The sequence below is a fragment of the Oncorhynchus mykiss genome, chromosome 5, assembly GCF_057628025.1.
Source record: "Oncorhynchus mykiss isolate SJ-2025 chromosome 5, ASM5762802v1, whole genome shotgun sequence".
NCBI classification, from domain to species: Eukaryota; Metazoa; Chordata; class Actinopteri; order Salmoniformes; family Salmonidae; genus Oncorhynchus; species Oncorhynchus mykiss.
Genome location: NC_143026.1, coordinates 75240867 through 75267164, shown reverse-complemented (window position 1 = coordinate 75267164; position 26298 = coordinate 75240867). Strand labels below are relative to the sequence as shown.

Sequence of the window (26298 nt, the reverse complement as noted above, 5' to 3'; positions counted from 1 at the left end):
CATGGTCAAATTGATGCAAAGAAACCACTACTAAAGGATACCAATAAGAAGAAGACACTTGCTTGGGCCAAGAAACATGAGATTTTTCGTAGGTGAACGGATGATCTCTGCATGTGTGGTTCCCACCGTGAAGCATGGAGAAGGTTGTGTGATGGTGCTTTGCTGGTGACACTGTCCAATTTATTTTTAATTCAAGGCAAACTTAACCAGCATGGCTACCACAGCGATACGCCGTCCCATCTGGTTTGCGCTTAGTGGGACTAACATTTGTTTTTCAACAGGACAATGCCCTAAAACACACCTCCAGGCTGTGTAAGGGCTATTCGACCAAGAATGAGAGTGATGGAGTGCTGCATCAGATGACCTGGCTTCCACAATCACCCAAACTCAACCATATTGAGATGGTTAGGGATGAGTTGGACCACAGAGTGAAAGAAAAGCAGCCAACAATTGCTCAGCATATGTGGGAATGTTGAGGTCCTGCACTTGCATGGTTACATGTGGTCTACGTTTGTCAGGCCGTTTGGAAGTGTTTCCAAATTCTCAAAAAAAGTTTATAGTAGAGAAAATGAACATTAAATTCTCTGGCAACAGCTCTGGTGGACATTCCTGCAGTCAGCATGCCAATTGCACCCTCCCTCAAAACTTGAGACATCTGTGGCATTGTGTTGTGTAACAAAACTGCACATTTTAGAGTGTCCTTTTATTGTCCCCAGCAAAAGATGCACCTGTGTAATGATAATGCTATTTAATAAAGCTTCTTGATATGCCACACCTGTCAGGTGAATGGATTATCCTGGCAAAGGAGGAGAAATGCTCACTAACAGGGATGAAAACAAATTTGTTCATATACATTACATTTTTTGGGGGGGTAGATCAGCGTTAATACTGCAGATAATCCTCTGCATCATTTGCAATATATTTTTGTAAATATAAATAAAAAAAAATGTTATTTTCCCTTAACCCTACCACCCCTCCCCTAATTGAAGTAAACTACTGAACAACACTTAAATGCTGACCAGACCACGAGCACAAGTTGATTTTGTCCACCCACACCAGACGCGATCAGGACACACAGGTTGAAATATCAAAACAAACTCTGAACCAATTATATTAACTTGGGGACAGGTCGAAAAGATTTAAACATTTATGGCAATTAAGCTAGCTAGCTTGCTGTTGCTAGCTAATTTGTATATAAATATTGGGATATAAACATTGGGTTATTATTTTACCTGAAATGCACAAGGTCCTCTACTCCGACAATTAATCCACAGATAAAAAGGTCAACCGAGTTTGTTTCTAGTAATCTCTCCTCCTTCCTTCAGGCTTCTTCTTCTTTGGTCATTGTATGGCAATTGGCAACCAACTTTAAAGTGCATGACCACAACCGACTGGAGTGTTAACCTCAGATCATCTTTCAACCACCCACGTGGGCATATGCTCCTAAAAACCAATGAGGAGACGGGAGAGGCAGGACTTGCAGCTTGTCGAGCGTCACAAATAGAAACAAGTTCTATTTTAGCACCTTACTACACTGACGCGGGCAAGCAGTGTGGGTGCAATGATTGAATAAAGTATGTTACCGGTAAATTTAATTTACACATCCGGTATGGTCAGCATGTTAGGCTTGTACTTCCAGCTTATACATACTAAACTCAGCAAAAAATAGAAATGTCCTCTCACTATCAACTGTTAAACTTAACATGTGTAAATATTTGTAAGAACATAAGATTCAACATCAGACAAACTGAGCAAGTTCCACAGACATGTGACTAACAGAAATGGAATAATGTGTCCCTGAACAAAGAGGGGGTCAAAATCAAAAGTAACAGTCAGTATCTGGTGTGGCCAGTACTGCAGTGCATCTCCTCCTCGTGCACTGCACCAGATTTGCTGTGAGATGTTACCCCACTCTTCCACCAAGTTCCCGGACATTTCTGGGGGGGGAATGGCCCTAGCCCTCACCCGCCGATCCAACAGGTCCCAGACGTGCTCAATGAGATTGAGATCCGGGCTCTTCGCTGGCCATGGGAGAACACTGACATTCCTGTCTTGAAAGAACGAGCAGTATGGCTGGTGGCATTGTCATGCTGTAGAGTCATGTCAGGATGAGCCTGCAGGAAGGGTACCATATTGATTTATTTTACCTTTATTTAACTAGGCAAGTCAGTTAAGAACAAATTCTTATTTTCAATTGACGGCCTAGGAACAGTGGGTTAACCGTCTGTTCAGGGGCAGAACGACAGATTTGTACCTAGTCAGCTTGGGGATTTGAACCTTTCGGTTACTAGTCCAACTCTCTAACCACTAGGCTACCCTGCCGCCCCATGAGAGAAGAGGATGTCTTCCCTGTAACGCACAGTGTTGAGATTGCCTGCAATGACAACAAGCTCAGTCCGATGATGCTGTGACACACTGCCCCAGACCATGACGGACCCTCCACCTCCAAAATCGATCCCGCTCCAGAGTACAGGCCTCGGAGTAACGCTCATTCCTTCGACGATAAACGAGAATACGACCATCACCGCTGGTGAGACAAACCCGCGACTCGTCAGTGAAGATCACTTCTTGCCAGTCCTGTCTGGTCCAGCGACGGTGGGTTTGTAACCATAGGCAATGCTGTTACCGGTGATGTCTGGTGAGGACCTGCCTCTCTCAGAATATTGCAGACAGTGTGAGCACTGGTGGGATTGTGCGTTCCTGGTGTAACTCGGGCAGTTGTTGTTGCCATCCTGTACCTGTCCCGCAGGTATGATGTTTGGATGTACCGATTCTGTGCAGGTGTTGTTACACGTGGTCTGCCACTGCGAGAACGATCAGCTGTCCACTCTGTCTCCCTGTAGCACTGTCTTAGGTGTCTCACAGTTTGGACATTGCAATTTATTGCCCTGGCCACATCTGCAGTTCTCATGCCTCCTTGCAGCATGCCTAAGGCATGTTCACGCAGATGAGGAGGGACCGTGGGCATCTTTCTTTTTTTGTTTTTCAGAGTCAGTAGAAAGGCCTCTTTAGTGTCCTAAATTTTCATAACTGTGACCTAATTTCCTACCGTCTGTAAGCTGTTAGTGTCTTAACGACCGTTCCACAGGTGCATGTTCATTCATTGTTTATGGTTCATTGAACAAGCATGGTAAACAGTGTTTAAACCCTTTACAATGAACATCAGTGAAGTTATTTGGATATTTACAAATGATCTTTGAAAGACAGGGTCCTGAAAAAGAGATGTTTATTTTCTAGTTTATATACATTTTACGGGCACAGTATATATTACTTTTGTTTGTTTTTAGTCCCAGGCTTCAACTACCCTCAACCCCTCCCATCCATCTCTGAAGACCATCCAGTTTTGATTTCTTGCTGCCATATATTTTTCCACTGTGCTGTGATGTTTCACAAAAGTTCTGAACCTATTCATTCTCAAAGTTCCTAAAGATGGTAAATTAAAGAAAGATTTTTGCTAAGAGTATTATTATATTATTGATCGGATTGATTGACGCTTCAAATCACCCAGCAGTGCTATTTGCACCGTTAGCTCAAAGTAAATGTTGCAATTTGTCGGCCATTCCTGATCCTGCGACCAAAAACACTACTTAAAACTACTTATGAGCAGTACCAAAACAAGTGATCAAATGATTCTGGTTAAATTATTTGAATACCATTTAGGTATTTTTATTTTGTAGCCCAATGCACTGTTTCTCTAGAGAGAAATCAAATAATTTATGAAAGAAATCAAGTCAAGAACTATATAGGACGCTGGGCTGAAGGGAGTTTTGGTTTCCATTAAGCAAATATTCAACCTAGTTCAGTGCAGAAACATTGTAATTAACTACATTGACCATAATCCATTGCTCCAGTTTTTTCCAGATCAGAGAGGAATAGGTGAAGCGAGAGGTTTCACCCTAGCCAAACTCTGTCCAAAATAAGCCCAATGCGTTTCTATGGCCTTATTTTGTACTGAAGCTCGTCGTCTAACTTTCCGCATTTGGGACAACGACTCCCATTGTTAGGGCGGAGACATGAGCATCTCTGGACTGATACAGCATAGAGCGCATGAGAGAGGAATGTAAACAACAACGAGAGAGACAGTTTGGAAAGTATGCCAAAGTATGTCAATTGTGTGCCGCCCTATGGGACTCCCGATCTTGGGAGCCAAACTTTGTGGCAACAGTTTGGGGAAGGCCCTTGCCTGTTTCAGCATGACAATGCCCCCGTGCACAAAGCAAAGTCCATACAGAAATGGTTGGTTAAGATCGGTGTGGAAGAACTTGAGGCGGTTATAACAGCAAAGGAATGAGATGTTCGACGAGCCCAAGCCCAGCCCACATACTTTTGGTCATGTAGTCATGTGTATATGTGTTTGCATGCGTAAGGTCTGTGTGTGTGACAGACCTGCTGACAGGGCTCATGTAGTTGCCGGGGAACACTCCTATCTTGCCAGTGTGCATGGAGGTGCCTTTGAACCATCCGTCCTGACAGCGCTCCAGCACCAGGAACATCTCTCCCTTCCTCAGCTCCAACTCATCCTCCTTACGGGGGGGGTAGGGGAACAGGGCCACGTAGCTGCAGTGGGGGGGAGAGAGATGGGACACATCAAACACACACACGTGGCCATCGACACAGGGACTTTCCAATTAACCTCAGGAGGAAATGAATCACAGACATGTTGTGGATTCAGAACATCTCGTCTGTGACATGAGCAAAATGTACCCCCCTTCCACAGACTAAAGTGTATCCATCAACATCTCCCCTCTCTTTCTAGTAGGCACTTACAGGCTGATCGAGATGGACATTCCCCTCTGGACTGGTCTTCCAGTAGTTCAGAGAAAGCTGCACTATATGTCTGTAGAGCAGGGATAGGCAACTGGCAGCCAGACCAGCAGATCAATTCCCCCCCCCCCCCAAAAAAAGTAAAACAAATATTCAACTCACTGTTGAGAGTTAAAATAGTAGAATACACTAGTTGGAAGGTTTCCATCCAATTGGGGACGATTTTAATGCAAATGTAAAAATTTAAAAAAATCTGCATAAAGAAAATGTTAATTTTCCCCATCAGTGGTGTTTCCAAACTGATTTGCTGTACTTTTTAGCTTAAGTTTGCAAGAAACAAATAAAAATCTTAAAGTTGTGTTTCCATCGCATTTTCAACTCTACCGATAGTTGTTGTTATTGACAAAGCAGTTATTGACAAATAGACACACCGCCGCCCCTCGTCTTACCAGACATAGCTGCTCTATCCTGCCGATGCATGAAGCCAGCCAGCTCTATACTATCTGTGTTGTCCTTCAGCCACGTCTGGGTGAAACATAAGATATTACAGTTTTAGTATCCCGTTTGTAGGATACTCTTTAATTGTACGTCGTCCAGTTTTCCAATGATTGAACGTTGGCCAATAATACGGAGGGTACTGGGGTGGTTTACCTACTCGTCGGATAATTCTTACAAGGCATTCCCCTTCTCCTCAGTCTCTTCTTCATGCTGATGACAGAGATTTGGGCCACGTCTTGACAAAGCAGTATATCCTTCACATTGGACTTCTTAAAGAAAAAATCTTTGTCCAGTTCAAGGTGAGTCATCGCTGTTCTGATGTCGAGAAGCTCTTTTCGGTCATAAGAGACCGTAGCAGCAACATTATGTACAAAATGAGGTACAAACAATGTGAGAATAAAAAAAATAGCACAGTTGGTTAGGAGCCCGTAAAACGGCAGCCGTCCCCTCCGGTGCAATCATCTCTCCAGAGTTCCTCTGTGGAGATGGGAGAACCTTCCAGAAGCACAACCATCTCTGCAGCACTCCACCAATCAGGCCTTTATGGTAGAGTGGCCAGACGGAAGCCACTCCTCAGTAAAAGGCACATGACAGCCCACTTGGAGTTTGCCAAAAGGCACCTAAAGAACTCTCAGACCATGAGAAACCAGATTCTCTGGTCTGATGAAACCAAGATTGACCTTTTTGGCCTGAATACCAAGCGTCACATCTGGAGGAAACCTGGCACCATCCCTAAGGTGACACATGGTGGTGGTGGCAGAGTCATCATGTTGTGGGGATATTTTTCAGCGGCAGGGACTGGGAGACTAGTCAGGATCGAGGCAAAGATGAACGGAGCAAAGTACAGAGATCGTTGAAATCCTGCTCCAGAGAGCTCAGGACCTGACTGGGGTGAAGGTTCACCTTCCAACATGACAACAATTCTAAGCACACAGCCAAGACAACACAGGAGTGGCTTTGGGACAAGTCTCAATGTCCTTGAGAGGCTCAGCCAGAGCCCGGACTTGAACCCAATCGAACATCGCTGGAGAGACCAGACAATAGATGTGCAGCAACGCACCCCATCCAACTTGACAGAGCTTGAGAGGATCTGCAGAGAATGGGAGAAACTCCCCAAATACAGGTGTGCCAAGCTTGTAGCGTCACACCCAAGACTCGAGGATGCAATTGCTGCCAAAGGTGCTTCAACAAAGTATTGAGTAAAGGTTCTGAATTCGAAATCTGATATTTCAGTTAATTTTGAAGAAATGTCTAAAAACATGTTTTTTCTTTGTCATTATGGGGTATTGTGTGTATATTGATGAGGGAAACGCACAATTTAATAGATTTTAGAATAAGGCTGCAACGTAACAACATTTTGAAAAAGCTAAGGGGTCTGAATACTTTCTGAATGCACTGTATATGAACTTGTATTAATCATGGTCTAATTACCGACCGGGGGGCCCCCATTGATTTTGTTAGTCACTCAATGTGTAAAATGCAGGAAATTAACTTTAAAACAGTTTTTTCCCTCTACGCCACATGGCAAAACGAGTAGTATTTCATGAAATTAGTTATAAAATTGCAAAATCTTCTCTCCACCCCATGGCAAAATTAATTAGGCTATGGCTGGCTCTGATTGCCGGTGTGTGCATGGATGTGGGTACGTAGACCTGGGAGCCACTGCGGCCCCTCATGAGTTCACCCCCATCACTGATGTAGAGTAATATTATGGTAACTTTCTGCATGGCACAGCTATGTGGCAGGGCTCCACTGAGGTGCTGTAAAGGAGTGGAAAAGTCACATCTCCAAGAACCTCAAGAGGGGAAGAGGCTTTAAAGAACAACTGCTGACAGACAGCATAGACACTTTCACTGGTGTCAGGGAGGGGGAAAATAAGAAAAATGCAGAAACACAAACACACTCACTTTGGGGAGGTGGGCCGTATCTAATTCTATCAGGTGTCTGGAGTCTCTCAAAGGAGTAATGATGTGAGAGGTCCAGGGTCACAGGCAGGATCTCTGATAGGACCCAGGAGACTCCATACCCCACAGCGGTTGACCTTTCACCCTTCACCTGTGCTCTGGGTCAACCTCTGGTGTTCCACACTGAAAGTTGAGCGGTCATTTAGAGGCTTGGAGAACTCCCAGAACACATTAGACGGCCCCACACCCTAGCCATGTGTGGAACATGCTTTTAAACGGCATGTTCTCTCTGGTTTAGTGTACTGGTACTTTATACATGGAAGAGTGTTACATGTACATCTGTGTATGTGTATGTGTGTGTGTACACTCACACTGTGGGTCTTTGTCTCCCACTCTGGTCGCTTGTGCTTGGGGAAGGTCTCTGACCAGCAGCCAACGAGGAGGCTGCTCCCCGCGCTGAAGATTGTGGGGGAGGAGGTGGGGGAGGAGGGAGAGCTTCCTGTCAAAAAACAAACAAAAAAACATTCTGAAACAGAGATCAAACAGCACAGAACAGTTCACAATAAGGTTGAAGTGCATCCCTCACATAAAAAAAACTGCTTTGTTTGGAACCAAAAGACAGGAAACAAGTAAACAACTCACTGCCTTCAGCGCAACATGAGAGTTACATTAAAGCTCTTGATGGAATGATACATGAGAACCCTACCCCTGGCCTTTTAACCCATGACTAGGTGTTACATAATGAGAGAAACTGCTCTGTGAAAAAGGGATATTATTTACTCTCTGTTCAATGAGGGAGAGTATCGCTTGGCACAAAAGTTTGGTCTTGTCCCCAACTTCCCCATAGAACTGGGAAGGAATCTCAAGTGTGCTTGTTTGTTTGTTGCTATAGAAACGACACTGGGGCCTTGTGAATCCATCGCTGTGTTTAATTGGGACCATATGAAAGTAAAAACATTTCTGTAAACATGACATAGTTTAACCCTCAGGGGTGCTCCGAGCAGATTCTTCTGTGCTCTCTTATCCCCCTTGTTCTGCATCTAACGTGACAGAAACCAGACCAAAACAACTCTTACACAATCACACACACTGACACTGGGAAAGGGGTTTGTTTTCTCCTAAACACGCAAAACTATTAATACATCTGCAGAGAAAGGCATTGTAGACGGTAAATAATTCAGGCCCCATCACCTGGAACAAGACAAATGTGTCTCAGCTTGACATTAAAAGGCCTGAGGAGCAGACAGACATCACTACCATGGAACAGTGGGGGAGGGGTTGGAAATACATTCAGAAGAGTCTACATACTACCATGTGTGTATGTGTGCGCGCTGTTGACGCTGGAGCTGAGATAATTACATTGCCTGCAGGCCAAAGAAATCATCATGTAGAGTTAGTTCCCCAGTAAAGTGGAGAGCTTAACCTTTGTGTACACATGTTCAGTAGTACCACATACCAACAAAGCCACACACAGTCAGTTGACCATGACAAAGCAGCAGATACATCAGTCTCCTCCATACATGATAGCATGTAAGTAAAGTAACATAGATCAACCTAAATAGTTGTAAAAACATTATTAGGGTAGGAATGGGCATTTGAAATGTTTTGACTGTTCGAGTACTCACATGATAATCAAAAATGGGGAGAAAAAAATCTGATTTTAGAACTGCACTGGAGAACAAAAAAATAAGCATTTTTTCTATAGGCCTATGCCAACAGTGCACAGCAATGCCTCATTTATCATAACCATTACAGAAAACAAATCCTAATAGCTAAATTGCTCAATTCAGTCAATAAAAAAGCAAGTGCCATTTAATTGACTGAAACCGTAATATCAACTGGTTATATTATATGGTGGAACAATCTTCTAAAAGGTAGTAACCTCAGCAGTGGTGCTTAATGTAGAAGAATATGGCTGTGCAATGGCATAGCCTTGTTTTGTTCATTTAGCAGAGATGCTCTTCTTTCCCGAGCCCTTATCACAGCCAAGACACTTATTTTAATAGTAAAAAACATGTAATATAACAAAATCATTTAAAAAGATGCTAGTGCAAAAAAGTGATGCACATCTGGAGTCTGGAACAGTTCACCTCAGAGTGATCAATTGTAACAGGGCTCAATTTGGCGAGTTGAGAAAGGTTTTCAGGGTTCAAAATCTACTTTTGTGATATACAGACTCTCTAGTTTATTTTGCCTGTTCTTGGGAATTTTCAAAATAGACAAACAATTCCTCATTGAAAACGGCATGGTGATGAATTACTGCCACGACATCTGTTTGGGGAGTAGGCATATGCTTAATGAGTCTGGTGAAAATATGCTCCTTGTTTCTATCAAACTAATGTTTTTGCACACTTTCACTGTGGAACTTGTCTATGTTTAAGGGGGTTAAAGCCTAGGCTAACCCATTATAAATGGCACTAGCAGTTCGCCTCAGTGGAAAACAGACGGGATGCAATTATTCCAAAACTGCAGCTCGTTGTTGGAACTTGAGATAAAACTGTCATCATTTGGCAAGGAATGTAGCCTGTCTATCCCATTTTTATGGGCATTTATTTCTGTAGTCTTAACAGGAGCACACGAGTGTGTGTAGGGAGTGGTTGGAATGCAATTGAGTGAATGAGGCACGGCGAGGAAAGGGAATTTAGGGAGAAGAACTGTATGATGCTTGGCTTGGTTTCTTTTTTGTTGTGCCCCGCAAATGCACATGTACAAATGGCACACTAGAGTCAAAGCAAATGAATGTTGTCTTCAAGGCAAAATGTCACTTTCCTGTTTTAGGAGCCACAAACACATTCCACCGTATAGCTTTACAGTATTAAAAAAACATTAAAAAGTCATCTCTGGCTAAAGATGGAGCTTTGACATCCGTTCCAGTACTCATGTCCATCCCGAATTAGGGAAACCGTAGCGTAGTTGCAAGAACCCTATTGTTATATTGAACTGTTGGTGTGAATACTGTAGAATCTTTATAGAGAAGTTCACCTACCACAGGAATGGATGCGTAACTTGCCTCTGGGGGAAATGTGAACACGGTTGCAGTAGTAACAGGACTGCTGGGGGGAGGGGTCACTAGGAGTCCAGTTGTACAGATGTGTACCTGTTGAGGAGAGAAGACAGAATGTAAGTCAACTTACTCAACCAGTACCACTACTACTCCCCTACAATATAATACTTTCAGGCATAGACATTACACACAAAACAGTGTGCTAGAACAATTATGGCATTTTTCAACGATAGTTGCAACTGAATGGAGCTCCATCAGAAGGGACAGATGTCTTGGTCAATTTGTGCCAGTCTGTCCCCTCACATGGGTAGAAGTAGGCTGTCATGAATGAACAGACTAGTTATTTAATCTCTTAATCATCTCACACATGGTCTTAAAATGTCCCATTGAATGGAAATGTCGCCCTCACAGCAGCGATGAACCCAATTGGCCAAATCAAGCTGTGCTAGTGTCCCAATAACCAGATTGGCTGGGTTAGGTCATATGACTGCCAAGCACAAGTTTTAATTGGCTGGGTGGAGACCGGTGAGTACTGAAGTCTCTTGCTGAGAGACGGGGAACCCCAGCGGTGTGACACTGACTCATTCACTGTGGCTGTCCTGGTAACAGAGCGATTCTGTTGGACACAGTCTCCTTTTACCCTGTACTCTCCATCACTCCATGCATGACTGCCCCAGACAGAGCAGAGCTGCCTTTCTGGGTGAATCATTACAGAGGACCCACCTCAGACTCAATCAACTGTACCGTTTGGAAGGGGAAGGTGCAATCAGGCAAGACAGAAAGTATTAGGCAATATCTATCTGTGTTGTGCATTTTGTTATACATGTGTATGAGCTACATGGAACATGTGTGTGTGTGTGTGTACAACACAGGCACATCAATTACACTGGAAATTAACTGAAAATGTTCAGTTTTACAACAGGTCTGTTTTCATATACTGCAGGCTCCTTTATACATCTGACATAAAAGCAGTAGACAGAAGGCGTGTTCATTTCCATACACTCCCTCTGGCCCCCCAGGAAACTACTGCTTCCCTTTGTCTGCTTTGGAGGGAGAAAAGAGGAGCGAGAAACAAGGAGAGATACCGAGCCACACAGATTTCGCCTGGGGAGTCTGTCTTTTTATTAAACGCATTCATTTATAAAATCAAACCCATCTTAAGTCATATAGCTTCCAGGTGTGCATGGAAGTTCTATAATACTGACTGTGTCTGGTTCATAATTAGGGCAGATACAGTGCCTTGCGAAAGTATTCGGCCCCCTTGAACTTTGCGACCTTTTGCCACATTTCAGGCTTCAAACAAAGATATAAAACTATTTTTTTGTGAAGAATCAACAACAAGTGGGACACAATCATGAAGTGGAACGACATTTATTGGATATTTCAAACTTTTTTAACAAATCAAAAACTGAAAACTTGTTGTTGATTCTTCACAAAAAAATACAGTTTTATATCTTTATGTTTGAAGCCTGAAATGTGGCAAAAGGTTGCAAAGCTCAAGGCGGCCGAATACTTTCGCAAGGCACTGTAAAGCCAGGTCTGGAGAGTAATGGCCGATTAATTAGGGCCGATTTCAAGTTTTCATAACAATCGGAAATCGGTATTTTTGGGCGCCGAATTCAGATTTTTAAAAATATTTTTTTTATACCTTTTATTTAACTAGGCAAGTCAGTTAAGAACACATTCTTATTTTCAATGACTGCCTAGGAACTGTGGGTTAACTGCCTTGTTCAGGGGCAGAACGACAGATTTTCACATTGTCAGCTCAGGGGTTCCAATCTTGCAACCGCACAGTTAACTAGTCCAACTCTCTAACCATTGCACTCCACGAGTAGCCTGCATGTTACGTGAATGCAGTAGATCCAAGGTAAATTGCTAGCTAGCATTAAACTTATCTTATAAAACAACAATCGTAATCATAATCACTAGTTATAACTACTAATCCAGTTTAGCAGGCAATATTAACCAGGTGAAATTGTGTTATTTCTCTTGCGTTCATTGCACGCAGACTCAGGGTATATGCAACAGTTTGGGCTGCCTGGCTTATTGCGAACTAATTTGCCAAAATTTTACGTAATTATGACATACATTGAAGGTTGTGCAATGTAACCAGAATTTAGACTTTAGATAAAATCCCGAACGGTTCCTTATTTCACTTAAATTAATAAACGTTTTGTTTTCGCAATGATAGTTTCCAGATTTGATCATATTAATGACCAAACGCTCGTATTTCTATGTGTTATTATGTTATAATTAAGTCTGATTTGATAGAGCAGTGACTGAGCAGCAGCAGGCCCGTAATCATTCATTCAAACAGCACTTTAGTGCGTTTGCCAGCAGCTCTTCGCAAGCACAGTGCTGTTTATGACTTCAAGCCTATCAGCCTAATGGCTGGTGTAACCAATGTGAAATAGCTAGCTAGTTAGCTGGGTGTGCGCTAATACTGTTTCAAACGTCAGTCGCTTTTAGATTTGGAGTAGTTATTCCCCTTGCAGCAGCTTTTGTGGAGCGATGGGTAACGATGCTTCGAGTGTGGCTGTTGTCGATGTGTTCCTGGTTCGAGCCCAGGTAGGGGCGAGGAGGGGGACGGAAGCTATACTGTTACACTGGCAATACTATAGTGCCTATAAGAACATCAAATAGTCAAAGGTATATGAAATACAAATGGTATAGAGAGAAATAGTCCAATAAATACTATATTAACTACAACCTAAAACCTTTTACCTTGGAATATTGAAGTCTCATGTTAAAAGGAACCACCAACTTTCATATGTTCTCATGTTCTGAGCAAGGAACTTAAACGTTAGCTTTTTTACATGGCACATATTTTACATGGCACACATTTTTACATGGCACATATTACTTTCTTCTCCAACACTTTGTTTTTGCATTATTTAAACCAAATTGAACATGTTTCATCATTTATTTGAGGCTAAATTGATTTTATTGATGTTTTATATTAAAATAAGTGTTAATTCAGTATTGTTGTAATTGTCATTATTACAAATAAAAACGAATTGGCCGATAAATCGGTATCGGCTTTTTTGGTCCTCCAATAATCGGTATCGGCGTTGAAAAATCATAATCGGTCGACCTCTACTGGAGAGTTTAACATGATTCTCCCCTCATCACCCTGTGGGTCCACGGCTTTAGTACGAGATGGATCACCCCAACATGAAAAGAACTGTCTGCACACACACACAAACATGCTCTGATAGCATAGTGAACACACACATACGAGAGCACTAAGGTATGCCACCAGTTGTAGAAGGGCTTTGTGTGGCTTCTGTTTACGAGGGGAAGCTGTGGGTAAATCATGCCAGTGTGTCTGGGCTGTGTTGCAGCCCTGAGCCCCGGAAGGTGAGACAGAAGAGGACCCTAGGGTTGGGCGGAATACCATATACCGGTATTGATGCACGGACTGGTTTGAGTTTTATAACAGTAGTTTGGTTTGTTAAATGTGATAGTTTACTCCACTATTTGAGTCATCTTTCAGTTCTGTCGCCATGCCGCATTCTACACAGACCTAGCCCCGCCCCATCACTCAAGGAGCACATTTGTTGTTGCTCGACCATGAGACATTTGCTTTCATTCTGCATGGTTATGCATCAATGCTGAGGCAATTTTCTGCTTGCTTCTTAATATAAATCCACAAGCGTTCTATAATTATTTTTGTTTCTTACATGTGCAAACATCTACATAATTTGTCTTTCATTAGCAAGTTGTGGCTAAATCGTGTTAGCCACTAATGCTAATCGCTAGTTAGATGGCTAGCTAATAAATGTACAAGCAAATGCTAGTTAGATGGTTAGCTGTTGCCAGATAATAGAATGTTAGTTTCTCTACCATAAGCCACCTCCAATCGTTTTAGACAATTTGGCAGTACGTCCAACCGGCCTCAACTGCAGACAGCGTGTATGACGTTGTGGGCGACCGTTTTGCTATTTTATTAGGATCCCCATTAGCTGTTGCAAAAGCAGCAGCTACTCTTCCTGGGGTCCACACAAAACATAATACAGAACATCAATAGACAAGAACAGGACAGAACTACATTAAAAAAAAAATAATTAAAGACACACGTAGCCTAGATATCAATGCATACACACAAACTATCTAGGTCAAATAGGGGAGAGGCGTTGCGCCGTGAGGTGTTGCTTCATCTGTTTTTTGAAACCAGGTTTTCTGTTTATTTGAGCAATAGGAGATGGAAGGAAGTTCCATGCAATAAGGGCTCTATATAATACTGTATGCTTTCTTAAATTTGTTCTGGGGACTGTGAAAAGACCCCTGGTGGGATAAGTGTGTGTGTCAGAGCTGTGTGTAAGTTGACTATGCAAACAATTTGGGATTTTCAACACATTGTTTCTTAGAAAACGAAGTAGTGATGCAGTGAGTCTCTCCTCAACTCTTAGCCAAGAGAGACTGGCATGCATAGTATTTATATCAGCCCTCTGATTACAGTTAAGAGCAAAACGTGCTGCTCTGTTCTGGGTCAGCTGCAGCTTAACTAGGCATTTCCTTGCAGCACTGAACCACACGACTGGACAATAATCAAGATTAGACCAAACTGGACCCTGCAGAACTTGCTTTTTGGAGTGTGGTGTCAAAAAAGCAGAGCATCTCTATTTTATGGCCAGACCTCTACCCATCTTTACAACCATTGAATCTGTTTTGACCATGAGTTTACAATCAAGTTATTTTGTCTACTGAAATTGTTCAACAGCCACACCATTCATTACCAGATTCAGCTGAGGTTTAGAACTTAAGGAATGATTTGTACCAAATGCAATGCTCTTAGTTTTAGAGATGTTCAGGACCAGTTTATTACTGGCCACCCATTCCAAAACAGACTGCAACTCTTTGTTAACGGTTTCAGTGACTTCATTACCTGTGGTTTCTGATGCATATATGGTTAAATCATCAGCATACATGGACACACATGCTTTGTTTAATACCAGAGGCATGGTCATTGCTAAAAATTTAAAAGAGTAGACGGCCTAGAGAGCTGCCCTGCGGTACACCACAATTTCCATGTTTGACATTAGGAGAAGCTCCCATTAAAGAAAACCCTCAGTTCTACTAGATAGCCATATCATGGATTCAGAGCTATCTGAGGTTGAAAAGCCATAACACAGGTTCTCTCAACAACAGGTTATCTATCGTAATATCAATAATATCAAAGCCTGCACTGAAATCTAACAGCACAGCTCCCACAATCTTCTTATTATCAATACCTTTCAAACGATCATCAGTCAATTGTGTCAGTGCAGTACGTGTTGAGTGCCCTTCTCTATAAGCATGCTGAAAAGTTTGTTGTGAATTTGTTTACAGAGAAAGAGCATTGTATTTGGTCAAAAACTATTTTTCCAACAGTTTTCTAAGAGCTGGCAACAAGCTTATAGGTCTGCTATTAAAACTAGTAAAGGCCGCTTTACCACTCTTGGGTAGCGGAATTACTTTGGCTTCCCTCCAGGCCTGAGGACAAAGACTTTCCTCTAGGCTCAGATTAAAAATATGACAGAAAGGAGTGGCTAGAGTCAGCTACCTTCCTCAGTAGCTTTCCATTTACTGTAAGTTGTCAATGCCAGGTGGTTTGTCATTATTGACCGATAACAATTTTCCCACCTCTCCCACACTAACATTACAAAATTGTAACTTGCAATGCTTTTCTTTCATTATTCATTTTTTTATGCATGAATACAACTGCTCACTGTTCGTTGTTGGCATTTCCTGCCTAAGTTTGCTCACTTTGCCAATGAAATAATCATTAAATAATTTGGCAACATCAAATGATTTTGTGATGAATAAGCCATCTGATTCGATGAAAGATGGAGTTGAATTTGTCGTTCTGCCCATAACTTCATTTAAAGTACTCCAAAGTTGAATTTCATTGATAGGTCAACATTGTGAACAGTCTACCCCATGGTGGCGGTAGGGTTATGGTATGGGAAGGCATAAGCTATGGACAGCGAACATCATTTGCATTTTATCAATGGCATTTTGAATGCAGAGAGATACCGTGATGAGATCCTGAGTCACATTGTCGTGCCATTTATCTGCAGTCATCACTTCATGCTTCAGCATGATAATGCAAGGCCACATGTTGCAAAGACCTGTACACAATTCCTAGAAGCTGAAAATTCTTCCATGGCCTGCATACTCAGACATATCACCCATTGAGCATGTTTGGGATGCTCTGGATCGACATGTTTCAGTTCCCTGCCAATACCCAGCAACTTCCCACAGACATTGAGAGGAGTGGGACAACATTCCACAGGCCACAATCAACAGCATACTCAGCTCTATGAAAAGGAGATGTGTTGAGCTGCATAAGGCAAATGGTGGTCACACCAGATAGGGACTGATTTTCTGATCCAAGCCCCTACCCCTTTTTTAAGGTATCTGTGACCAACAGATGCATATCTACAGTGCCTTCCACTAATATTGGCACCCTTGGAAAATATTACCAAAACTGGCTGTAAAAAAAAAAAAACAATCATTGTAAATCCTCTGTCATTCATTCAAAAATATTCACACAAATCAAATCTTTAAAGTTAAATTGGAAGAAAAAAATGTATTCTTATTTTTATTTTTTTAAATCTGAAATGTGTGCCAAAATTATTCATTCAATACTTTGTGCAACCTCATTTACCAAGATAACAGATCTGAGTCTTCTCCTATAATGCATAATGAGGTTGGAGAACACATGGCAAGGGATCTGAGACCACACGTCCATACAAAATCTCTCCAGATCCCGAAGTCCACGCTTGTGGGCTCTGCTCTTCAGCTCATTCCAATGGTTTTCTATGGGGTTTAGGTCAGGGGACTGGGATGGCCGTGGCAAAACCTTGATTTTGTGGTCAGTGAACCGTTTTTGTGTTGATTTTGAGGTGTGCTTTGGATCATTGTCCTGCTGGAAGATCCAACCACAGCCCAGTTTAAGCTTCCTAGCAGAAGCAGTCAAGTTTTGATTTAATATCTGCTGGCAATATCTAATATCTGCTGGTAATAATTTAATATCTGCTGGAGTCTATAATACCATGTATCCTAACAAGTTGTCCAGGGCCTTTGGAAAAAAAACAGCCCCATAACATCAAAGACTCACCACCATACGTCACAGTGGGGATGAGGTACATTTTCGGCATGGCTATCATTCTTTCTACGCTAAACCCACCTCTGGTGTTTGTTTCCAAAAAGCTCTATTTTGGTCTCATCTGACCATAGAATCCAGTCCCATTGAAAATTCCAGTAACGTTTGGCAAACTGTAGGTGCTTGAGTTGGTTGTTTGATGACAGCAAAGGCTTTTTTATGGCAACCCTCCCAAACAACTTGTGGTTATGTACAAGACCCAACACAAAACCCAACTAACATCTGCAATTCTCCAGCTGTGATTCTTGGAGATTCTTTGGCAACTCGAACCATCCTCCTCACTGTGCGTGGGGTCAATATAGACACACGTTCTCTTCCAGGCCGATTGCTAACAGCTACATTTCTTAATTATTGCCCTGATAGAGGAAATGGGCATTTTCAAACCTTTGAGCTATTGTCTTATAGCCATTTCCTGATTTGTGCAGCTCAACAACCTTTTGTCGCACATCATTACTATATTCTCGGGTCTTTCCCATAGTGAAGGATGACTATGGGAACTTGTCAACTCATATTTATACCCCAGTAAAACAGGCTTACCACTTAAGCGTTCCTAATCACTCAGATGAACTTAAAATGTAAAATATGAATGGGAATATACTTCAGTTAGATTTTACTCAAAATAACTTCTAGGGGTGCCAATAATTGTGGCACACATGTTTCGGAGAAGAATATTTAATTTATTTCACATACATTTTTTTCAATCATTTTACTTCAATTAAAGGTTTGATTTTTGTAAATATTTTGAATGATAGACCAAGAGGATAAACAGCAAAGAAACATTTTTCACAGCACATTTTGCTCATATCTACCAAGGGTGCCAATATTATTGGAGGGCATTGCCAATTATGTGAAATCCATAGATTAGGGGCTGATATTCCTTATATGAACTGTAACTCAGTAATGTTTTGCATGTTACTTTAATATGAATGCTGTCAAACCACAGACAAAGCCTTGTTGGCTTAATTTAAAAACACATTTCAGAAAGACTCATTATTTTGACACTTCAAAGCAAAAAACACTGATAAGATGAAGTCAACATCTGATCTTCATATAACGAGTATATGGTCATTTGCAATGTCAGTATAAAAGTCCCTACTCTGTATACCAGGCAGGCTGGGGTGAGGCAGTTCTCCTCTACACTGTTCTCTGCTCAGCTTCAAAAAACTAAGCAACATTCTAAAGGTTTCCTCACTTCACAGCTTCCGTCGGTCACAGAACGTCTGCCTAAGACGCTGACAAATCTGTCTGACTGTGTGTCTGTCATGTCCCCAGCCCCTCTCTCTCTACAGTGCCAGGCAACCAGAGCAGCTGTGAGTTGTTGCCATTCTGAGGTTGCTGTGGAAACCTCGGGGCTAAGCTGCAGTCTTTTTTGCGGGCGAGTGGAGTCACGCATCCATGATTTCCAACGCTTGGACGGAGCGATGGCCTGTTCGGAATGACGGGGGGGGAGAGGGAGGGAAGTGTGTGGTGACAGAAGGAGACTAGGAATCTTTGTCAGGGAAACAAACATCGGATGAAAACAAGAATGTTAGTTCAATCTACTTGTTTGTGCTTGTTGCGTGAGAATCTTGCGTGCTCATTGTTTCCCCCTGTTCCTCTCTCTCACTCATTACCCCTGATTAACAGGCCCAGATGAACAGTGTGGAGCCGACATGGGCAGGAGGCTGGACACACACTGAGGGCTATGACAGATTTGGTGACAGTCCATTTCCAAGAGTCTATCATCAGCTATCCCATGAAATAAATGGCAGTGATAATACGCTTGTCCATAGTACAGACAGCCAACCATAGACAAATGAGGCTGCTATGCTGGACAACATGATGGTTTTCCCAATTCTGGTTTAAGAGGACAATATTGTTCAGAACAAAAATATGCAGTCAATTCTGGAGGAATTCATTAATGGGGACAATAGAGTCAGGCTTCTGGACAAGTCCATTGATCATACAGAATACTTCAGAGAGACATAAAGTTCTCCATTTAGTGGCTTCCTCGTTGAATACCCCTAACCAAACAGTACAAAGACACTGGACTAGGGGGAACGTAGAAGCTCTCTCCCCCTTCATCTCACCATACAGTATATATCTGTGAGGGTGCGCTGCAGAAGAGCCCTCCCTTACTATCTCCCATCTCCTCCTCCCCTCCCCCCTATCTCACCTGTGAGGGTGCGCTGCAGGACAGTCCTCCGCTGATCTCTCCGATGCGTGCGGCTGCCGTGGGGTTGGAGGAGCTGATGAGGACCGGCCCACTGATCTCCATGGAGTGTCTCTGGGGGGGCGGGGCCAGACAGGGCTTGTGGGACATGGTGAGGGATGTAAACGAGTGCCGCTTCTTACTGTTCTTCTTCTCCCCTGCTCGGTGGGGGCCACCGTTACTCTGGGGGCCCGATGAGGCCCCCTCGCCAGAGTCCCCACTCGAGTCCCCAGGCTTGTCCAACTCAATCAGCTGACGCGCTGCTGTGTTAAACTACAGGAGGAGAGAGGGAAGAGGGGAAGGAAAGGAAAGGAGGGCAGGATGGGGTGGGGTAGATAGGAGAGAAAACGAGTCGTTGTCGTTAATATGATAATGAAAGCCGTCAATCTGCATAATAAACCTAGTTGTAGTAAGAACCACCCTGTGCCTATATCTGATGGGAGAAAGCAGTAGGCTGAGAATGCTGCCAGTGCCAGGGGGTTGAGAGAGAACCTTGGGCTCAGGGAGTCAACGGTTTTCAGGCAGGCAGCAGAGCAGACAGCAGCCTTTCATGTGAGGTAGGAATCAAAGGAGGAACACTAAAAAGGGTTTAGCTAATCACAGGACACAGATAGCCCCGAGCTGCTCTCCATCTACTTGGGACATAAAAGTGGAGAATTTCACACCAATCCTGATGAGAGGCAGTGCTAAATGAGTACACACATAGCACTAGATCAGATATACAGCCAAGTATATACAACCAAATATAGAATAGGTATCAGTATAAAATCACTGTACAGAAATAACTCAGTCAGACACAATAAAGTGTGGCTACAAAAAACTAGATTATAGCTTGTCCTCCATGACAGTTCCAGAATTGCTCAGAATTTGTTTTAAAAAGAAAGCTGTTTACTGTCTGACATATGCGGAATGTACAGTAGTCATCAGTTGCACATTTGTTTATGTAACCCGAGTCAAAATGTTCTTTCTTGGTGGAAAATGTTGTATTTCTCTGCTGTGAAAACATGGTCAATTGTATCCATTAGTTGTTTTGCATCCGTTCCCTTCAAAATATCCACCCTCAGGATATTATGAAAAATCTAAATCTGTCACATGAATAGTGCCATGAAAAATAAGAAAAAAAAATTAAATTCTCCTCTGCTTCTAAGAATGTAATTTTCAATGTCAGAGTCAAAGATAACCTTCACAAAGGCATTCACACGGAAAATGTATTCTCAAATTGCTCTTCCTTTTATGACAAGCCTCTGCCCACTCCCGGGCTTCTCTCTACCATTAGAAGTGTAACATTTCACCAAACCCACGGTTCAGTACGTATTTGTGGGGTCATGGTTTGGTTTCGGTGCAGCAGGAAAATTAAATGCAATTAACAATCTTCAGCATTCACAAATGTTCCTGGCATTGTCTGTTGTGACAGGATTGTTATGTTAGGTCTCTCAAGGTTCCACTCTGATGCGTTTGTAACCATGTGGGAGGTGGGAATTTAACAGTTGTGAAGTCAAATGCCAGTTGGATGCATTCAAGCGGATTGGCTAAATGGCCAACAAGCTGCAACAATAAACTAAAAGTACAGCTATCATGCTTGCAAACAAATTATAGAGTTCATAAATCACATTAATATATTGCTTTTTATAAATAATGTTTTGTTGTTACATTTGACTGCAGAAAATGCTGTTAGAGGCCTTTTCCTTAGTAGGTGATGTTAGAAGTTACAATTTGGGAGAAGTGGGTGCTCAGGATGCTAGAGGAGTTTCCCACAAGGAATTACCAGTTGAGGGGTGTTCAAGTGGATTTTCCAGTCGCATGTGGTAAATTCCCACTTCCATCTGGGTTACAAATGCACCATGACAATGCCTCATTCACTGTCAAATGGCATTTGTGAGTCTCATAAAGGGGGTGGGTCTGTAGCACGGTACATCTCCCACTGTAGAGTAATGTGATGGGCTGTCACTGTTAAATAAGCACGACACAGGGTGCATTGGCCAATTCATTAAAAACTTCTGCTTTGTCTTGCTTATATAGAGCGGGTACTATCTGTTTCCTGAATTGGGTGCAAGAGGGAAGTTCGTAACGTAGCTCGAGCACTTTCACGAGGTGCTGAAACTCCCTATTCTCAACAACCAGGAAAATGTTTCAAATGAAAACAGAGATGACTGCTTTAAAAGATAAATAGCCTACAGTATAGGCTATAGGCCTATACAATTCAATAATATTGAAATCAATTTCATGTTCATTCAACTGAGTTCAATTTTCCTAATTGCAGGCTGCTGTCTAATTTTTGCCTCAATATATTTCATGTGTAATGTGCGCAATGATGTGCCAAATGTAGATTTTAGTGCATTAGGGTAAGCCGCCTCAATTTGTGCAGTCATGATAATATCTTTCTAGGAGCTGATCCGTCGTCGGTATTGTGGAATAATTCTAATGTTAATGTAAGATTTGAATGGAGAAAGACAGCGCTACTCTCGGATCAGTTTTCTTTAGATCCTATCAGTATCGACACGCCTCAAATCAAATCAAATTTTATTTGTCACATACACATGGTTAGCAGATGTTAATGCGAGTGTAGAGAAATGCTTGTGCTTCTAGTTCCGACAATGCAGTAATAACAAGTAATCTAACTAACAATTCCAAAACTAATGTCTTGTACACAGTGTAAGGGGATAAAGAATATGTACATAAGGATATATGAATGAGTGATGGTACAGAGCAGCATAGGCAAGATACAGTAGATGGTATCGAGTACAGTATATACATATGAGATGAGTATGTAAACAAAGTGGCATAGTTAAAGTGGCTAGTGATACATGTATTACATAAGGATACAGTCGATGATATAGAGTACAGTATATACGTATGCATATGAGATGAATAATGTAGGGTAAGTAACATTATATAAGGTAGCATTGTTTAAAGTGGCTAGTGATATATTTACATCATTTCCCATTATTAAAGTGGCTGGAGTTGAGTCAGTGTCAGTGTGTTGGCAGCAGCCACTCAATGTTAGTGGTGGCTGTTTAACAGTCTGATGGCCTTGAGATAGAAGCTGTTTTTCAGTCTCTCGGTCCCAGCTTTGATGCACCTGTACTGACCTCGCCTTCTGGATGATAGCGGGGTGAACAGGCAGTGGCTCGGGTGGTTGATGTCCTTGATGATCTTTATGGCCTTCCTGTGACATCGGGTGGTATAGGTGTCCTGGAGGGCAGGTAGTTTGCCCCCGGTGATGCGTTGTGCAGACCTCACTACCCTCTGGAGAGCCTTACGGTTGAGGGCGGAGCAGTTGCCGTACCAGGCGGTGATACAGCCCGCCAGGATGCTCTCGATTGTGCATCTGTAGAAGTTTGTGAGTGCTTTTGGTGACAAGCCGAATTTCTTCAGCCTCCTGAGGTTGAAGAGGCGCTGCTGCGCCTTCTTCACAATGCTGTCTGTGTGAGTGGACCAATTCAGTTTGTCTGTGATGTGTATGCCGAGGAACTTAAAACTTGCTACCCTCTCCACTACTGTTCCATCGATGTGGATAGGGGGGTGTTCCCTCTGCTGTTTCCTGAAGTCCACAATCATCTCCTTAGTTTTGTTGTCGTTGAGTGTGAGGTTATTTTCCTGACACCACACTCCGAGGCCCCTCACCTCCTCCCTGTAGGCCGTCTTGTCGTTGTTGGTAATCAAGCCTACCACTGTTGTGTCGTCCGCAAACTTGATGATTGAGTTGTAGGCGTGCGTGGCCACGCAGTCGTGGGTGAACAGGGAGTACAGGAGAGGGCTCAGAACGCACCCTTGTGGGGCCCCAGTGTTGAGGATCAGCGGGGAGGAGATGTTGTTGCCTACCCTCACCACCTGGGGGCGGCCCGTCAGGAAGTCCAGTACCCAGTTGCACAGGGCGGGGTCGAGACCCAGGGTCTCGAGCTTGATGACGAGCTTGGAGGGTACTATGGTGTTTAATGCCGAGCTGTAGTCGATGAACAGCATTCTCACATAGGTATTCCTCTTGTCCAGATGGGTTAGGGCAGTGTGCAGTGTGGTTGAGATTGCATCGTCTGTGGACCTATTTGGGCGGTAAGCAAATTGGAGTGGGTCTAGGGTGTCATGTAGGGTGGAGGTGATATGGTCCTTGACTAGTCTCTCAAAGCACTTCATGATGACGGAAGTGAGTGCTATGGGGCGGTAGTCGTTTAGCTCAGTTACCTTAGCTTTCTTGGGAACAGGAACAATGGTGGCCCTCTTGAAGCATGTGGGAACAGCAGACTGGTATAGGGATTGATTGAATATGTCCGTAAACACACCGGCCAGCTGGTCTGCGCATGCTCTGAGGGCGCGGCTGGGGATGCCGTCTGGGCCTGCAGCCTTGCGAGGGTTAACACGTTTAAATGTCTTACTCACCTCGGCTGCAGTGAAGGAGAGACCGCATGTTTTCGTTGCAGGCCGTGTCAGTGGCACTGTATTGTCCTCAAAGCGGGCAAAAAAGTTATTTAGTCTGCCTGGGAGCAGGACATCCTGGTCCGTGACTGGGCTGGATTTCTTCCTGTAGTCCGTGATTGACTGTAGACCCTGCCACATGCCTCTTGTGTCTGAGCCGTTGAATTGAGATTCTACTTTGTCTCTGTACTGACGCTTAGCTTGTTCGATAGCCTTGCGGAGGGAATAGCTGCACTGTTTGTATTCGATCATGTTACCAGACACCTTGCCCTGATTAAAAGCAGTGGTTCGCGCTTTCAGTTTCACGCGAATGCTGCCATCAATCCACGGTTTCTGGTTAGGGAATGTTTTAATCGTTGCTATGGGAACGACATCTTCAACGCACGTTCTAATGAACTCGCACACCGAATCAGCGTATTCGTCAATGTTGTTGTCTGACGCAATACGAAACATGTCCCAGTCCACGTGATGGAAGCAGTCTTGGAGTGTGGAGTCAGCTTGGTCGGACCAGCGTTGGACAGACCTCAGCGTGGGAGCCTCTTGTTTTAGTTTCTGTCTGTAGGCAGGGATCAACAAAATGGAGTCGTGGTCAGCCTTTCCGAAAGGGGGCGGGGCAGGGCCTTATATGCGTCGCGGAAGTTAGAGTAACAATGATCCAAGGTCTTTCCACCCCTGGTTGCGCAATCGATATGCTGATAAAATTTAGGGAGTCTTGTTTTCAGATTAGCCTTGTTAAAATCCCCAGCTACAATGAATGCAGCCTCCGGATAAATGGTTTCCAGTTTGCAAAGAGTCAAATAAAGTTCATTCAGAGCCATCGATGTGTCTGCTTGGGGGGGGGGATATATACGGCTGTGATTATAATCGAAGAGAATTCTCTTGGTAGATAATGTGGTCTACATTTGATTGTGAGGAATTCTAAATCAGGTGAACAGAAGGATTTGAGTTCCTGTATGTTTCTTTCATCACACCATGTCACGTTAGCCATAAGGCATACGCCCCCGCCCCTCTTCTTACCAGAAAGATGTTTGTTTCTGTCTGCGCGATGCGTGGAGAAACCCGTTGGCTGCACCGCCTCGGATAGCGTCTCTCCAGTGAGCCACGTTTCCGTGAAGCAAAGAACGTTAGTGTCTCTGATGTCCCTCTGGAATGCTACCCTTGCTCGGATTTCATCAACCTTGTTGTCAAGAGACTGGACATTGGCAAGAAGAATGCTAGGGAGTGGTGCACGGTGTGCCCGTCTCCGGAGTCTGACCAGAAGACCGCCTCGTTTCCCTCTTTTTCGGAGTAGTTTTTTTGGGTCGCTGCATGGGATCCGCTCCGTTGTCCTGTTTGTAAGGCAGAACACAGGATCCGCGTCGCGAAAAACATATTCTTGGTCGTACTGATGGTGAGTTGACGCTGATCTTATATTCAGTAGTTCTTCTCGACTGTATGTAATGAAACCTAAGATGACCTGGGGTACTAATGTAAGAAATAACACGTAAAAAAAAAAAAAAAAACTGCATAGTTTCATAGGAACGCGAAGCGAGGCGGCCATCTCTGTCGGCGCCGGAAGTAGCACTTAGCGAACTTTCTCTGTGTGGTGTTTTGGGAAACGCATGTTACATCTGCGGTCGTTGTAGGAAAGACGTATTGTTAAAACATTCGTAAGCCTAAATTCCATCACTATCGGGAAATCAAGCCCATGTCTATTACACAGGTAAGGTTCCTACCAACAGACAGTTCTCTCAGCAGTGATCATGGGAAACTTTTATAGGACAATGGTGAATTACCTCAGGATGTCAAGCTAAAGATGGCTAAAGCTTTTTTTAAGCAAACACCGGCTGTATTTAAGGGGCACATGGGAATTTGGAAAGCTGCTCAGAAGGTGCTCAATGACCAGACAATCTAATAGCATGTTTAGTACTTTGGTGAAATATACTGTGATTGTTTTCAAGGGTGTAGCAAAAGGGGAGAGCACTAATGTGTACATTCTGCAAGATGTCTGACAAAGCAACAACAAAAAAGATTGCACTAACATACTCAGCACTTTCCAACCTCTTACCGGAGGTAAAATGCTTGCCTGGACATATCAGGGACACTCCGGTTGTTAAGACTTGGAGGAACATTTCGCTTACCTCAACATATGATATAGGGAAGATTCCAATTTTATCCCCCAGCATTCCCTCTGCCCAGTTTTCGTCCACTCTGCGAATCACAGTCAGAATATCATCCTAGAAGAGAAAAGATGCAGAGCTTGTTATCAGGAAGACTGTCATTAAAGATGCTGCTAACTAGGAGATTTTCAGATCTTCTAGGAACAAACACCCAGGATAGAAGAATTAGGAGGCTGAGAGAGAGCGAGACCATGTTTTATTAAAACTCCCGGAAGTGC

The 26298-nt window shown here is 43.2% G+C and overlaps 1 protein-coding gene across 4 annotated transcripts in view; it reads right to left on the bottom strand.

Annotated features, from left to right (window-relative positions):
* Window positions 1-26298, bottom strand: part of sh3rf1 (SH3 domain containing ring finger 1) — a 70948-nt gene that overhangs the window by 7084 nt on the left and 37566 nt on the right. For all 4 annotated transcript variants that reach the window (XM_021604283.3, XM_021604284.3, XM_021604285.3 and 1 more), the window contains 5 exons: window positions 26042-26137; window positions 19476-19784; window positions 10153-10263; window positions 7538-7665; window positions 4387-4557 (listed from right to left, as the gene is read on the bottom strand). In XM_021604283.3, the coding sequence (XP_021459958.3) occupies window positions 4387-4557; window positions 7538-7665; window positions 10153-10263; window positions 19476-19784; window positions 26042-26137 (815 nt within the window). The remainder of the gene's footprint in view (window positions 1-4386; window positions 4558-7537; window positions 7666-10152; window positions 10264-19475; window positions 19785-26041; window positions 26138-26298) is intronic.